General features: G+C 34.8%; 2 protein-coding genes across 2 annotated transcripts in view; both read right to left on the bottom strand.

Annotated features, from left to right (window-relative positions):
* DOCK4 (dedicator of cytokinesis 4) overlaps positions 1-2269 on the bottom strand; it is a 345771-nt gene extending 343502 nt beyond the window's left edge. The window contains exon 1 of the mRNA XM_074195289.1: positions 2137-2269. Coding sequence (XP_074051390.1) covers positions 2137-2269 — 133 coding nt within the window. The remainder of the gene's footprint in view (positions 1-2136) is intronic.
* A 387-nt stretch (positions 2270-2656) lies between these two features.
* LOC141494166 (dedicator of cytokinesis protein 4-like) overlaps positions 2657-18138 on the bottom strand; it is a 248403-nt gene continuing 232921 nt past the window's right edge. The window contains exons 5-6 of the mRNA XM_074195286.1: positions 14217-14313; positions 2657-2812 (exon numbers count right to left, since the gene is read on the bottom strand). Of these exons, the coding sequence (XP_074051387.1) occupies positions 2657-2812; positions 14217-14313 (253 nt within the window). The remainder of the gene's footprint in view (positions 2813-14216; positions 14314-18138) is intronic.

The raw sequence follows: 18138 nt of genomic DNA, 5'->3' as shown, positions 1-18138 counted from the left end.
AGACATTCATTTTATGCTTTAATACTTGCTACCTATGTTTAAAAAAAATCAGTCCCAAATGGTCAAATATAGTTGAGTGATTATATACATCAAAAGGAATTGTTATTCAGTCAAAAATGAATATTTATCTTTCCCTCCTTATCTCCCATATTGCATTTTACTTCTGACTTCATCTTTATTCTTTGAACTAAAAAAAGGGCTTAATCCTTCCTCTTGCATCCATTTCTAGAATTGTTTTTTAATCTTTAACTATTCTGTTAATAAATCAAGTCTTTTCAATCCATCTAATAAACTGATATGAAAAAATGACACCTTTATAACATGATATTTGCTTCTAGATTGAATTGGATTGAACATTAGAGGTCAAGTAATCTGACTCACTAATTTGTTGTTTACAGAGGAAGTAACTAAGGAAATGAAAGTGTAGTGACTTGCCCAGGGTCACTAAGATAGTCACTAGCCAAACAGGGATTCAAACCTAGCCCTACAATCTTCAAATTCGACAATCTTTCACTGTACCACATTTTGTAATATCCTTTTTCACCTTTTATCAATGAGAGCTCTATTTAACCCAGCAAAAAGTACCCAATATAATCAGAATTTGGTGGTCTAAGCCAATGGTATTAAACTCAAATTTACAAGATAGCAACTAGGAATGCTGTAGGACAGCATACAAGGGACTACATGTTTGACACCTCTTATCTAGACTAAATAACTGCAATTGATTTTTAAAATAACCCTTTCATTCATACCATCATCTTTTGCAATTATATGTCTTGTGCCCGGGACACAAATTTCGAATGACATGATCTGGAATAGGAACCTCTTCAAATAAAGAGTCATCACTGAAGTTCAACCTTGAAGAAGTACAGGGTTTAATCACAGATGTGGATAGAAAGAAGAAAGAGAAGGAAGGAATAATTTTTTATAAGCACCTACTATATGCTAAGCTCTTTGCAAAGCATTTTATAAATATTATCACATTTAATATTTGAATTTCAACCATCCTAAATGTGGAAGGTAGCATGTGCAAAGCAATGAAAGGGGGTGGCTAGGTGGTGCAGTGGATAGAGCAGGAGTACCTGAGTTCAATCCGCCTCAGACACTTAATAATTAGCTAGTTGCGTGGCCTTGGGCAAGCCACTTAACCCCATTGCCTTGCAAAAAAAAAAAAAACTAAAAGAAAAAATGTAAAAAAAACAAGGAATGAAAGGAATAAAGATGGAACTATGAGTAGTTTGATGTGGTTGGAATATGTTCTGAATGATGGGGAAATAAGACAGCAAAGATAAGTTAGAGACAGATTTTGGAAAGTCTTGATTGCCAAGGTAAAAATCAGGAAGCATTGGGATACTACTAAAGGTTGAGGTAGGAAATAACATAAGACTTATGAGATATCTATGTAGATGAATATTCAATCAATTGGATGGTCTAAAGGAGAGAAGTTTGAGTCAAGAAGAAAATTCAAGAGGTAAATGCTGTTCAAATTTTTTTGTTGTTGCCAGAAAAAAAAGGAAAGAAATCATATATCAAAACCAAAGAAGCATCAGAATTATTTCAGCTCACATTTGACTCCCTTAACTAATAGCATTATTATATCCATAGATGTAAAAAACAAAAGTACAGATGCAATATCCTCCTTGCATGGGTTCTAAGAATCTAGAATCAATATCTTTAAAGCTAGAAGGGTCATTAGAGATTCCCCTAGAGGTAAGGCTGTACTGAACTTCGGTTCAGCTTCAAGGGTCAATCCCCTTCCAACCACAAGCATATTTTGTGAGGTCTGTGAGTGATTAAATATTCTTTCCTCCTACTGGAGAAAAAAAGAAGTGATGTGTAAGGCTTAAAGTAAGCCCTTCAAGAGAGCATCTCATCTACAGAGTTATCCTAAGCAGACTATAAACTGAAAAATGGCTAATCTGTATGCATAACAAATGATGAGGAGCCCCACAGCTGTGCCTGCCATAAGACTTTCCTTTAAGTTGAAAAAAGTAGAATTCTCACAGGATTACACTGTGACCTTCTCAGGATAAATGCCATGGTATAGAAGAGGCTCTTATGAAGTGCAAATACCCAGCCAGAGGGATGGGCTCAGCTGAAGGGATGTGAGAGACTGGAGTCAATGGCTACACTGACCAAAATGATTCCCCTGATACTTCCTTTCTAGCAAGGAGTCCATGATATTATTCTGTACAATGGAGAAGAACACAAGGCTGACGAGACCCGATACAGTTTTTCTTGTAGAATAGAAGCGTCTTATCATTTTCATCTTTATATTCCCAGGGTCTACCACAGTGCCCTGGCTATAGTGAATGCTTAATAAATGGCTGTTGATTTATTAATTAGGAACACAAGTAACTGAAGTTAGCAGTAGTTGGCTTTTCCTGACCCTATAAGTGACAGTATGCTCTGTGAGTAAATGAAAGGACCAAGGATGTTATAATTTGGTGCTAGAAAGAATCATGATGGTTATCTTGTACAAACCTTTATTTCAGAATAAAGAAACTAAGACAGAGAGGATAAAGATTTGCCCAAGGGCATACATCGTCATTAAAAAAGGAGAAAGTTGCATTTGGTTTCCTTTAGTAACTACAACCATCCAATATCCATACTTAATTCTGTTATGCTTAATTATCTTTAATAGCTTCTACTATTATTACTCACTCATTGCCCAGTCTAGGCGAGCAGTGATATGCCGCTTCACATCTTTCATACGGTCATGGGTAAGATGTCCAACTAATACTTGACCGTCGTAGGTCCAAGATTCATCATTATATGCCACAGTCGGTGGAAAGAGATCACCTTCATTTCTCTAAGAGATCCATAGGAGGAGAAATTCATTAATTAATCCAAAAAACACAGATCTTTACAGTACCAGTTTAATATTAGTTATTGTTCCGTTAGGTCCTATTCTTCATGGTTCAATTTGGGTGATTTTTGTTTGTTTGTTTTATGCAATGGGGTTAAGTGACTTGTCCAAGTTCACACAGCTAGGTAATTATTAAATGTCTGAGGCTAGATTTGAACTCTGTCCTCCTGACTCCAGGGCGGGTGCTCTATCCACTGCATGACCTAGCTGTCTCCTGTTCAGGGTTTTCTTGACAGAAATTCTTGAAGAGATACTTTGTTTCACAATTCACTTCTGAGTACCTATGATATGTGTATTTTATTGTTTGATCATTTCAGTCATGTCTTAATTCTAAATGATCATTTTGTGGAATTTTCTTCGGCAGAGACTCTAGAATGGTTTGCCATTTCCGTCTCCAGCTCATGTTTACAGATGAGGAAAATGAGGCAAATAAGGTTAAGTGATTTGATTAAAAGATAGGATCACATAGTTGATAGGTATCTGAGGTCAGACTTGAACTCAAGAAGGTGACTTTTCCTAACTGCACTCCATCCACTGTACCACAGGCCTGCCAAAACAGATTAATCAGCTAGTTTCCAATTGATAGTCTGACTACTCACAAGCACAGAACTCATTCCAATTAAGAATTATTTATTCAGCATTTACAGGATGCAGAGCACTATGAAAGATATAGGGGACAACAAAAAAAAAGTTTAAAAAAAATATAGTCCTCACTATTATGGAGCTTATAATCTAGTGATACATATAGAGATAATTGAAATATAATAATAGAGAAAATAGGTGGCATAGTGGATACAGTGCCAGGTCTGGAGTCTAGTTAAAAATCTTGCCTCAGACACTTAAATACTTGTATGACCTGAATAAGTTACTTAATCATATTTGCTCAGCTTCCTCACCCTGTAGGATGAGCTGGAGAAGGAAATGGCAAACTTTTCTAGAATCTTTGCCAAGAAAATCCTCAAAAGTAGTAACTTAAGGGGCGGCTAGGTGGCACAGTGGATAAAGCACCAGCCCCTGGAGTCAGGAGTACCTGGGTTCAAATCGGGTCTCAGACACTTAATAATTACCTAGCTGTGTGGCCTTGGGCAAGCCACTTAACCCCATTTGCCTTGCAAAAACCTAAAAAAAAAAAAGCAGTAACTTAATTAAGACATGACTGAAATGACTAAACAATATAAAACAATAAAAAAAAAGTCAGAGAATTGTGAATCTCTTTTCCCAGGATTATTTTTACATTTTTCTCTTCAAGAATCTCTGATGACTCCCCATTGTCTACAACTGAGTCCAAACTCCTGTACCTGACTTTGCATGCAGGGTGGACCTGGCTCTACTATCTATTCATTTTTTTTTCTACACTCTTCCAATATAAACATTTTCTCTAGTCCTTGCCCCTAAATGGTCCACGCAAGGGCAATTTGCTCAAACTTGTTTCCTGCTAAATCCTCCTGAAATTCACTCTTCTCTGCTACAAAATATTATAAAGCCATTCAAAACACCAACTACTCCTCTCTCCTTCCTTTAAACTCATAATGGACTTCTGAAAGGATCCACCTTCTTAAATGCTCTGCAGTCTTTGATGCCCAAACACTATCTTTACTCTCTAAGTTTTCAGAGCACTTCTTGTCTGAATACACCTTCATCTCCTTTGATGGATCTTCACATGATCCATTATATTTCCTCAAGATTCTCCCTTCTTCCTAATTTCCCTAATACTGTTCCAAGAATATCATTATCCTCTTACTTAACAAATTTCAAAACCTAAGTTATCATCTTTATCTCTTAACTCTTTCAATTCCATATTCAATCATTTGTCAAGTTCTATCATTTACAATATCCCCTTCTCTCCTCTGACACCACTACCAACCTAGTGCTGGCCTTCATCACTTTACCCTTAGACTGTTTCCACAGACTGTTGGTTAGTCTCCTTCTATATTTCTCCTCATACCAGACCATCCTGCACTCACATTGGTCTTCTGAAATTATACGTCTGATCATATCACTTTCCACCCTGTAAAATAAACCCTAGAGACTCCTGGTCAATTCCAGGATCAAATATATCCTCTATTTATTCCAGTCATAATCCTTCCTACCTGTTCAGTTTTCTCATATCTTTTGCTATATCCATATACTCTAAAATCTAGTAATTCTACTTTCCTTGCTATTTTTTTTTCACATTGTACTCCATTTCCTTACTTGGAACCTTTTCATTAACTGACCCCCATGCCAGGGATGGTCTCCCTCTTCAGCTTTGCTTCCTGGCTTCCCAAGCTTCCTTCAAGTCTCAGCTAAAGACTCACCTTTCATAAAGCCTTTCCCAATCATACCTTACTGCTTTGTCAGATTACTCCAATGTATCCTGCCAATATATTGGTTTTGCATTTTATCTCCCATATTTGACTATAAGGTCCTTGACAGTAAGGAATGACTATCTTTTTATTTGTTTGCCTTTTTTTAATACCCCAGAGCTTACCAAAGTGTCATGCAGACATTTAACGAATGCTAGTTGACTTGACTTACTGACTGATAGTTAATTTATTAAGATACTGGCTCAATTACTTAGGATGTATCCAAGAGACTTTTGTCCTTCAATCCAAATTTTTTTCTAAATCCTTCACCAAATTCCAAAAAAAGATATTGTTTCTTGTTGACTACCTAGATCTTGCATCTGCTTTCCTCTTTGAATCTAGAGAAGTATCACAATTAATAAAGGTCATTCACTTTTTCAGCTACTGTATTAATTAATCTTAGCCCTTACTTTTCTTTCTTCCTAGTAATCACTATCACATTCCTGAAATTGGTAAAATGAGAAAATTTGAGAAATTGCTTTAAAAGATTGACAAGAGAAAATGAAACATGTCAATTAAAAAGTTTCAGCAGAAGGTAAATTAAATAAATTCTAAAGCAGGAGCCCTTCTGGATTACACCACACACAGAGCCACAGAAACACACAGGCACATGCACACAAAGTCACACAAACACAGACACAGACACAACTTGGCTTGTTTACTTGAAGGTGGAGTCTAGAAGGGTAGCTGCTACATTGGTTTCCCCTCCAATAGAGGCAGCTGTGTGAGTTTCTACTTCTGAAGCTTATTAATCCCTAACATTATATCAATGTTAACATTAATCAACTGTTGGAAAAGAAATTTATTAAAGGGTTGATATAAAATAATTCCCCCCAAATAAATTCCTAGGGTATATCATTCTCATAAATATATGCATGACTGAAATGACTAAACTTACATGGGCTCAAACTTACAGTATATTGGTAATGGGGTCCACATATAGAGAATATTATAGAAAATGAGTCACCCACAGCTGTTGGTTCCAAAGTACTTCCTTCTTTTGTAGAGCTATGGGGTAAAGCCCCATATTCAGAGGGTGCAGTTTTCTCTGTGGAGTAATCTACTCAGCTGGGTGCCCAGGATGTGCTACTTCTTTAAGTCAAAGCTTATGATTCTCTCTACCCTGAAACTTCATACTCCCTAAAGGATCTTTTTTCTTTAAGTCACTACCTTTCTGTTAAGGGCAGCTAGGTGGTGCACTGGATAGAGCACTAACCTTGGAGTCAGGAGAACAGGAGTTTGAATCCTGCCTCAGACACTTGACACTTATTAGCTGTGTGACCCTGGGCAAGACATTTAATTCTGATTGCCTTGCATCCAGGGCCATCTCCAGTCATCCTGATTCCTATCTGGCCACTGGACCCTGATGGCTCTGGAGGAGAATGTGAGATTAGCCCCACCCCACCCCCAAATACAATCCATGTGCTTGTCATGGCATCATAGGATAAATATTATCTTTCTGTTAATAGTGGTATGACTTGCACATTATGTTATATTTATTATAGTGAGGGAAATATGCAGACATTTTTTCACTGCCTTTTCCAGAACTGTTATCACCTCATGGCCTGATTTAATAGGAAATGGGACTTCCGGTGATGACCAGAATGCTGTGGGAGTCCTTGGCCTTATCAGCAAGGCCCTAAGGCACTCCAGTAATGATAGGCACAGTGGCAATATGAGATTTTCTGGCAAGAAATTGGCAACAAGATGTTATATCCAAACCTGTTTCACAATGGTCTAATTAGCAGGAGAGTGATTTTATAGCAATCGTCTTTCACCAGTAAGGTGAAGCTAACCTATCTCTCATAATGCCTTTCTATACTTGCATATTCTGAGTGCGCCTCCCTATTCCAAGATAGATGAACATTCTCATATTGAATCAGGGTGTCCAAAGACAAGGTCAATCTCCTTATCTTAAGAATTGTTACCTTATTTAAGGGGCCTTGTTTTTCTTCCATGTCTTGCTACAGCTCCCAAATTCAAAATCATAACCTCCAGAATTAGCTAATTCCCAAAATGATTTGCTATTTTAATGTAAAGGTTCAAGGGATGTGGCTAATTTAATCAATCCTAAAATGTTTCTTGTAATCCAATGCAAGACATCCCCAAAGATAAGTGTATCTTGTTTATGTCATTAAAACGTCACAAAAGCTTTATATACATTTTTTGGGTCTTCTGTGATCCCAGAAATTAAAGTGCATGGGGACAAAATTAGGTTAATTGATTCCCATTGCCATTCCAGAAAACTGGATCTTTGAAAACTCGATGCTTTGCCTAAGAGATAAATCGATTTAACTTGGAAATCAGGTTCTCAGATCCAAATGAGATTCCTAGAAATGTCTTCTACATCCTACTGGAATAGATTTTCTTAAAACATACCACATGAACAATGTAGCATTGAGAGAATTTAGAGATCACTATTCCTACTAAAATGTTTTTGTGGTAAGAAGCTATACTCACAAAACTATAAACTTTTATGTGATGAATAAGGCTTTAGTTGGTAAGGATGTTTAGTAATAACTGGCATTGCCTACTTAAAAATGCAGCTACACATTTTCTACATCATTAAACAGCAATGACTGAGGAATCCCAATGTATTTCATAAGCTGTCACCACCCAGGAGAAGAGAAAAGCAAATGGATTAGGAGAAAGACAGTAATTGGAAATGAAAAATCCAAGCCATACATAATTGGCTTTCAGTTGCATCACTTAACTGAAATTATTTTTCCAAAGTTACCAATGTTCTCTTCATTACCAAGTTTCCTGGCCTTTTCTCAATCTTTAATCTCTTTGCAGGCCTATGTACTGTTGAGCATCCTTTCATAAACATTCCTCTAAGTTTTTATGACTCTCTCCAGGATCATTCTAACTATATGAATACTCCTGAACCTTTTGTTAGTTTTTCATGGAAATCATGCCCACTAAACATAAATATCTCTCCAAGTGCTGTCCTTGGACCTGTTCTCTTCTCCCTATATGGTGTATCATTTAGAAATATCATCAGCTTCCATAGAATCAATTATCACCTCTATGGAAATGATTCATCAACCACCCTATTCTTCCCTAACTTTTCTTCTGAACTCATCTTGCATCAATAACTTCTTCTTGATGATATCTTGTGTTCTTGTAAGGAATCTCAAAATGAACATATCCAAAATAGAGCTCATCATCTTCCTCTCAAAATTTTTCCATTTTCAAAGCTTTTCCATTACTAGGTAGCTCAAATCAGTTACCCAAACACACTATTTATGTTATTCTGAACTCATTTTCTCTCATTCCTCATATTTAATCTGTTTTCAAGTTCTATTGTTTCTATAATCCTCTCTTTTGATACAGCCCACCATTTTAGTATAGGCTCTCATAGCACCACAACTGGAATATTACAATTACTGTTAGTTGATCTGCTTACCTCACTCCTCCCTTTCAATTTTTAAGTGTCAAAGTGATTTTCCTAAAGTATATCTCTCTGATCATTTTGTCACTCCTTTTACACAAACTTCCATCATGTCCACTTCTAACCATAGGCATAACATCATGACAATGCCAGATGATTACAGAGCCCCTTGTCATAACTTAAAGTGACTCTGAAACCATTCTACAAAATGCCCATATAGTCAACAGAGAAATACTATTTCAACTATTTACTTGTCCTTTTGCATAAAATAGGGTTTTAAAGAATGTTTTTTTATTCTTTTTTTTTTTTTTTAGTTTTTGCAAGGCAATGGGGTTAAGTGGCTTGCCCAAGGCCACACAGCTAGGTAATTATTAAGTGTCTGAGACTAGATTTGAACCTAGGTACTCCTGACTCCAGGGCTAGTGATTTATCCACTGCACCACCTAGCCGTCCCTGTTTTTTATTCTTTCTGAAATATTTGTATTTTGAAGAATTTAATGAATTTATACAGAAAACAATTTTATTCAGATAAAACAAATGTAGCACCCTATTATAAGTGGTGCAGTGGAAAACATTGGCCCTGGAGTCAAGAGGACCTGAGTTCAAATTAAGTCTCAAATAATTGACACTTACTAGCTGTGAGACTCTGGCAAGTCACTTAACTCTGATTGCCTTTCATCCAGGGCAATCTCCAGTCATCCTGATTCATTTCTGGCCATTGGACCCATGGCTCTGGAGGAAAAAGTGAGGCTGGTGAATTAGCACAGAATACTGTCACTCAAATACAGTTCATGTTCATGTCAAGATATTACCTCCATGATGTCATGGTCTTCTCCAAGAATGAAGAACAAAAATACTAGTTCCCTATTAACTCCAGAAATCAATATAAAATGCTATAGTTAGAATTTAAATTCTTCATGACTTTGCCCCTTCTTCCTATCTTTCCAGTCTTTTTTACATTTGACTTCTTTCATATACTTTGATTCTGCAACATCTGCCCCTTGATATTCTTCAAATAGAGCATTCCATCTCCTAACTCCCCACCTTTTTAATCCTCATGTCTGGAATGCTATATCTTTTTTTTAAATCTTTCTTTGTTGTTTCTTTAAAACTCAGCTGAAATCTCATCTTCTGGAGGAACCTTTTCTCATTTACTTCATTCCTATTGCCTTCAGTCTGAGATCATCTTTTATCTACTTTGTAAAAATCTTGCATATAGAACTGTATATATATATATATATATATATATATATATATATATATATATATATATATGTTGTCTCCCCTGTTAGAATGTGAATTCCTTGTGCTGAGGAATGATGGTCTTGTCTGTCCTTCTCTGCCTAGTTCTTAGAATAGTTTCTAAAATCCAGGGTGCAGCATGATCCTTAGTATGTAAAAATTATGTCAATTGTACTGACAGTGTACTTTAATCTTAATTTTTTTACACATACACACACACACACACACACATATGATAATGCACTTGTTTGCCAAAATGAAATGTCATGCCATTGTAGAGTGCCTTAATTGATCTGAAAAAAAACATGCTGAGAAATAGAATAAGTACCTAGAGCTTAGACTTTCCCAGACATCATCAATATGGCCTCCTACACACTCAACCTTTTACCTCCCTTTTATATGCTATCATATGAGAATGTGAACTCCTTAAGAATAGAGACTGTCGGGGCGGCTAGGTGGTGCAGTGGATAAAGCACCGGCCCTGGAGTCAGGAGTACCTGGGTTCAAATCCGGTCTCAGACACTTAATAATTACCTAGCTGTGTGGCCTTGGGCAAGCTACTTAACCCCATTTGCCTTGCAAAATCCTAAAAAAAAAAAAGAAAAAAAAGAATAGAGACTGTCTTTCTACTTGTTTGCATTTGTATCATCAGGGTTTAGTACAGTGTCAGGCACATGATAGATGTTTATAATTGTTTCTTGCCTCCCTGCCTAATCACTACATTCCACATCATCATTAACATCACAGATTAATATAGTGTCTTACACTTCATAAAACACCACCCTCAAAATAGCCTTGTCTGGTAGGTATTACACAAATATTTTCATCTCCTAAGAAAAAGAAATTGAGGCTCAGAGAGGTTTGAGTCAGAAAGATTTTTACAAGATAAACATAGGAGATAAATTCATTATTCAGGCTCTGGTCTTTTGAGGTGAATAAGTGTGTTTATGCATATATGAATAGATTTGTGAATGTATAAGGATATACACATACATGTACATTATATGTAAATATCTACATATAGATATTTCTCCATAGTTTATATTTTATTGAGATAAAACACTTATTGGTATATATATGCATTTGTGCAATATATATATATATATATATATATATATACACACCAATATGTATATACATAGAAACATATCCACATATATAATTTTTTGAAGGAAGATTCAAATTCAGATCTGAATACAGAAATATATACATACATAATACACATGTATATGTATTCTATATACATATATTCATCAACATGCAGGTATATAAAGTTTAAAATCTTAATATTTATACATTTTAAAAAAACGCATGTATTACATATAGTGGATAGGTTTTGGAGTCAAAAGGACCTGAGTTCAAATTTGACTTCAAATATTTTCTAACTGTGTGACCCTGGATAAATCATGTAATCCCAATTACCTCCTCCCTTCAATTTTCCACAATAGCTTTATAAGATAGATAATAGAGTATTATTATTATTATTATTATTATTATTATTATTATTATTATTATCCTTATTATCTCCAATGACAAAACTGAGGCTTCAAAAGGTTAATATGATTCACCCAGGGTTATACTGCTGGCAAGCATATTAGCAGAGCTGAAACCTGAACTTTTCTTCTAATTCAAAGTCCAATCTCTTTCTACTATACCATGTCACCTCTAGTGCCAATTAATTAACATAGAGATAGAGAAAGTGATCTTTTTCACCTTAATTACTTGACTTTCCCTGAACACACTCTCTACTTTATCTCCTGATAATTTTCCCAATCATGTCATTTCTTCTACCTCAAAAGCCAAAACCTATCCTCTCCCTGACTTCTACTCTACTTCTCTGTATCTCTATGGATATACTGAGATTCTTTCTTTTTCTCTTTGGTTTATCTTCATATTTTTAAATAGTCTTTTTATTGACCAACATAGTTCTTTGTATCTATCTAATCACATATCCCTTATGATTCATTGTCTACTTGTAGATACATCTTTTTCCCTTAACAAAAGCACTTTGTGGTCAGGTGTTGTCATATTTTTCTATGAATCTCTCACAGCAGCCAGAGTGGAACTTTGTACATATGAGGTACTTAAGAAGTATTTATTCAGTGAACAGAGATTTTATACACACACACACACACACACACACACCACATTTGTTTATTGCTCAATCTCATTTTCTAGCATATATATATATATATATATCTATATATCTATGCTGAATTTTAAGGATAATGAAGAGCTAGATAGAAGACATGCAATGGAAAGTGAACTCTGACAATTAATTAACTATGTGACCTTGACCAAGTCAATTCACATCACTGAACATTAATTTCTTCATGTATAAAGTCAAAGGATTGAAATAGATGATCTTGAAGGATATTTCAGATCAAAAATTCTTTAAGTCTAAGATTATATGAATAATTTCATACAAGGGAACACCTGCCAGAATATTCCTTTTACTCCTGCTGGTCTTTCCTTTTTTTTTTTTTTTTGCTGTCACAGAATTTGATTGCCCTGAATCTATCGCTGCTGACACAAACACCTGCCATTCACTGTGCTTTACATGACCCAAAATCCTGGGCTGGTGACAGAACACCCAAATCACCATTAATAAAACACCATTTTCCACGTTTAAGAAAGTACAGCTAGGGAAGACAAACCTTTCAGAGTCATCATCTCCAGATTGGGCTATTGAAAAGTCTTTTATTTTATTTCTCCATTATCCTTCTAGGTCAAATTGCATTGGTTAGTTTTTAAATACAGTTGAATGTGATAAAGGAATAATATATATAGGTTCCTGATTCACCAAGAAAATTTCTCCATCCTTATTATTTATCTATTCTTGGTTGCTCAGAACAAAGCAAGGTGTGAGTTGGGGTTGACCTGCCCCGGGTGTTTGTCACCGATAGGAGAAGATAGAAACATTCTCACATGGTTGGTTATAAAATTAACCAACTGTGATCTCCAAAATTCAGGTTCATAGTTTCAAATTCAAACTGCAGTAGACTGACCCTTTGTCCACATGGACACATTAGATAATAAGATGTGACTTTCAAATGATTTTTTCCCTCTATTAACAAGTTCATTAGGCATTTTGCTTGAGCTTTGTCATTTTTCAGTAGAGTATATCTTGTGTGTGTGTGTGTGTGTGTGTGTGTGTGTGTGTGTGTGTGTGTTCTTTTCAGTACAAAAAATGGAACAGCTTTATTTCTCTGCCTGTATGGCACAAGGTCCTTCAAGTCACTCTTATTTCTATTGTGCTTTTCTCAACATACTAACAAAGATCACATTCTCATATTTCATATAGGACTCTTCTAGATTTTCCACACAAGACTGCTCAGTGTACCCTGCTTCAGTATACAGGGCTACAGTATCAACAGTATTTTCTTATGCTCTGTCTTTACTTGATCAAGTATACTATTAAATTTCACAAGTTAACATAGATAAGAAAAACCAATGTCCTGCTGTTCCAGTTTTATATATCTCATTCTAAGGAAATTTTTCTCTTCAGCATAATCCTTACAGATCATCTTCTTAAAATATATTAGCAATGCTTTACATTTATTAAATATGCTCTAAAATAATATCTAGATGGACAACTTAATCATAAAGTCTGATTAATTCCATCACACACACACACATATGTGTGTGTGTGTGTGTGTGTGTGTGTGTGTGTGTGTGTGTAAAATAATTAGCTAGCCTGTCTTTTGTTTTCAGTTGTGTCTGATTCTTTGTGACCCATTTGGGATTTTCCTAACAAAGATAGTGGAATGATTTGCCATTTCTTTCCAGTTCATGTTACAAATGAGGATATTGAGGCAAATGGGATTAATTGACTTGCTAGAATCTCATACTACTAAGTCAAGAATGGAACTCTGGAAGATGAGTCTACCTGACTCCAAGTCCAGTGCTCTAGCATCTGCACCACCTAGCTGCCCATAATTAACTTCTTGTAAAAAAATACAACATATCAAGTCTTTTTCCAATAAAAAGGATGCTTCTATTAACTAAATTCATTCCAATTAACTTAATAATACCTCTAAAGTATGCTGTATTTTGATTAAGAAAAGGAATTAAAATATTTTGAAACACATTTAGGAGGAAGAATGTACTGATTATTAGTTGATCTTTCTTTGATGATTTAGAAGGCACTTCAGTACCAGCAGGGATCTGTAGAGAAACTCAGAGGGTTTAAGATGACTGAAATCAGCCTTTACTGAAGTTGGAAAAGAAGCACTTAAAAGCATTCAAACACAATGTCAATAATATCTCACCTTTAGAAAGCAACATTTAATGATAAACATAATGATATTTTATTTCAAACTATTTTTCTCCCAGAACAATAATACCAAAAAAAAAAGCTCATTACCACATAAAGTTGCTTCCACATGGTTCCCCAGTCTCTTAAGGTTGATGTCATTTCTGTGATAACGGAGTCTTCTGTAGGAATTACCATTTCAAACTGTCTGTGATAATTAAAAAAATATATCTTAAAAAAATATCCATAGTAATATTATCAAATACTACAGACAATAACTTGTTTTATGTATCACAATGAGAAAAGGGGGCAGGGAAAGATTCCTCATCATTATTTCAATCTACAGATGGTTATGGCTTTCTGATAATAAAGCAACATTTGATTGAGAGAAAATTCAAAGTCCTCAGCCTGTCATTTAAAGACCTCTGCAATTTCTAACTCCCACCTACCTTTCCAGAATTCTGTGATATTGTAACTACCCTTAATTCAAGCAAAATTTCAGGCAAACTGACATGTGTATTCCCAGAACTTGATAAAGTACCTTGTCTACAATATATAATTAATTTTTGCTGAACTGATTTGATTCTTTGAGGATTCAGAATTAGAGATGCCATAATTTTATTTTTAATGCTTGATCTCAAATCCCTATCCTAATACAGTTATATTTACTTTGAAGGTTCAATCGTTTACATTATCCTCCCATAGACTTCTAGGGCACAAGATTCTTATACTGAAAAATATTTCACGCAATATCCAAGCAAATATATACATGATTTCGTCAATAAGTTCCTTTGCTAAACAACCAGAAATATGAAAAGGAAGGAGAAATGGACAGATATCTACTTTCTATTATATGGCATGAGTGTTTCAATTGAATTTCAGAAGACACAATCACATCTTATGACAGAGAGTTATAAGGCTAACCTTAATACTGCTTTGTGAGAATACATTATTATCCCATTCTCAAATTCAATGATTGTCTAATTCTATGATTTAGAATGAATAGGATTTCATGTTTGTCAAGTTTAATTTTCTCAGGGATGACAAGTAAGGATGACCTAATGGAAAAAATAATAGGATCAACTCAAACCAAGAGGTCCTAATAAGAGATGAAATTCTTTGCCTGATGTTAACAGCAGTTCTGAAGTCTCTTTCCCAGGAAATCACTAAAATAACTCTAATTGGTATTTCTAAAAAGTTTCATTAAAGGTACTTAGAAAAAGTAAAAGAAAATGTTGAGTACTCTTCACCACAGGAATCTGAGCTCTTCATTTCAGAGGCCTGCTATAATTATGCTTGCCTAGTGATAGTTCTTTTATTTCCAGATATAAAAAATTCTAAAAACTATAAAACTGGGCTTCTAAAATGGAAAAAGAAATACTTATAAAAATGGCAAACCAGTTTTGAGACAAATGGACTGACTGGTTGTTTCAGCAAGGAACAACTTCTAAGAGGTAAGCAGAAAAGCAGGATATTTAAAAAAATATTAAAGTCATTTTGTTCTTACAATAGCCACCATACTTAAAATGGGCAACATTTTAAAATGGGTCTAAAGAGTTGAGCCTCAGGAAGATGGGAAAGAGAACAAGGGAACACAAAATCACTGTAAAGTAGCTAGGAATTCCACTGGATCTTTAAAAATTTGTTGACAAGCACAGATTGTACAATATCAAAACTTTTATTATTTACATGCTATTTGAATTTAAGATCTCAAACTTCTTTTACATGCTGTGAATATCCTATCATTAGAAAGCATTAGAATGTAGTTCAGTTTTATGGAATAGTGGACTGAGATTTTTTTCATGCTAAAATGAGCAGGCTTAAAGAAGCAGTTATATATATGTATTGTTTCAGAGAATAAACAGCTTCATACATATGTGTCCAACTTGTCTTACTTGATAGACTTCACCAGTGCTTAAAAATCAATCTTAGCAGCAGTCAAGATTAATTCAGTCAGCTGTATTGAAATTTATTTTTGCTATGATTTTAATTAATTAACATAATTTTTACTAATAATGTGGTGACACACAAGAGGATAGTGTTGGCCTAAAATAATGTAAATTATAAGGGCTATATCCGAATAGTTGCACAGATAGGACTATGAATTTATAAGAAGCTTATTTTCTAGTTAAAGTTGTCTTTCCTATGTGATCATTTGAAGTTACAATAGATATTACTGGTACCAATGCTTATCATGGTTCTAAACACTATTCTGAAAATATTACTGGATAAACATACATGTTGTATACTATGCTCACAATTATGATCCATTTGGGCAAAATGTTCACAGGAATCATTAACTTTCCCAAAAGTATAACTCTGCTTTTCTCACATCTGGCATCTAATGCTCAAGTTTTTGGCTACAACCAATATCACAAATATTAGTATTTAGGGGACTTGGATGTGAACTTAGTATGATTCAGGGCTTAACAAAAGCTTGCATAAAACATTTGATATTTGAGACAGCCTAATGAACACGTAGCTCTTCATTCATCTAGCTTCTGAGTTATATATTAAGTTAATCCATCAGAGAAAAAAAAAAAGATCTGGACCTCATTATCTTTATCCCTCACAGAAATGACTTTTCTGAGATATGATTTAGTGCAATGTTCTCTGCTGGTATATAGGGAAGATATGAAAACTGTTTCAAAGCAACTCTATTTATTTTGCAGAGCCATAGTTTAAGATATTATAGAAAATGCCATTTTTGTGAAGTTTCTAGTAAGAAATATTTAAGTTTAGTTTCAAAAAGTGTAGTTGAAGGTTGCTGCATCTTAACATAAAGCAAAAACTTGTAACTTTATGTCTTCCTTCTTTCCTCATTAAAAAAAAATCAGCTGTCAGAGTGCTTACAGTTAAATTCAGTGACATTAAATGACAGTCATTAACTCATCTCAGGGGCCCTGGGGCACCTAGCATATCTGTTTCTTTTATATATAGTTTCTACTACTTCAGTTCAAAGTGGAGTTTATACAGCACATTAGATGACTAGTCACCCTACCAAGTCCTTTTGAAAGTGGGTGGATATGAATAATTAAAAAAAAACTGTCAAAATCTTAATCTTTTTGTTTATTTATTGATAAATTTATTAAAGAGAGAGAGTCATTTAGAATTGATATTGTTAGGCATCAACTTGCCCATTCCTTCTCTTCAAAGATAAGGAGAATGAGGTCCACAGAAGTAAAATGATTTGCCAAAAGAAATCCTTCATAGCAGAACTGGAACTCAGGTTTCCTGATTCCTAAGCTATCATGCTTTCCACAATATCCTCTGTCCTAAGTGGGAAGCTCCTTTCAGATATTCTATAAATATCCTATAATATAAGCATACAATGTCCTACAATATTTTTGTGAAGTTGAAAAATGTGGAGGATATTATTTATGTATCACTTATATCCTATCTGAGAGAGTTATCATCTCTTTTTTTAGAGGAGAATGATGGGGAAGGACCTGTGACACTGCTGAATTAGGGAGCTCCCATCATGGCAATTACTTTATTCAAGCAGACTGGCAATTCAGCTGGAATTTAGAGTCTTAAACAGTTACTCAGGGGCACTGAAAAATTAAGTGACATCTACATAGTCCTAAAGGCAGTTCATGTCAGAAGCAAGATGTGAGCCTAGTCTTCTTCATTCCAAGGTCAACTCAATCCCCTAAACTATTCTATCTCTCTTCCACACTTGATAGAAATGAACATGGTTTATTCATAATTAATGATAAAAGAAGGCAAAAACTCCATCCTCATATTACTGCAAGTTCAACGACTTCAATTGTAATTACTACTGCTACTGTTGCTACTACTACTAGTACTACTACTACTACTAATAATAATAATGACATTGACAATAATAATGACAAAAACAATAATAATAAATACAGCTAGGTGGAGTCAGAAAGCCCTGAGTTAAACTTCCTCGGGAACATATTAGATGTGAAACCTTGATCAAGTAACTTAACCTGTTTGCCTCAGATTCCTTGGCTTTATCCTACAAATAAAATATTATTTAAAATAAGGTCTAAAAACTAAACTCATT

This window comes from Macrotis lagotis, chromosome 7 (genome assembly GCF_037893015.1).
Source record: "Macrotis lagotis isolate mMagLag1 chromosome 7, bilby.v1.9.chrom.fasta, whole genome shotgun sequence".
Lineage (NCBI taxonomy): Eukaryota > Metazoa > Chordata > Mammalia > Peramelemorphia > Peramelidae > Macrotis > Macrotis lagotis.
Note: the sequence above shows the minus strand (reverse complement) of the source record. Positions and strands in the feature narration are given on the sequence as shown.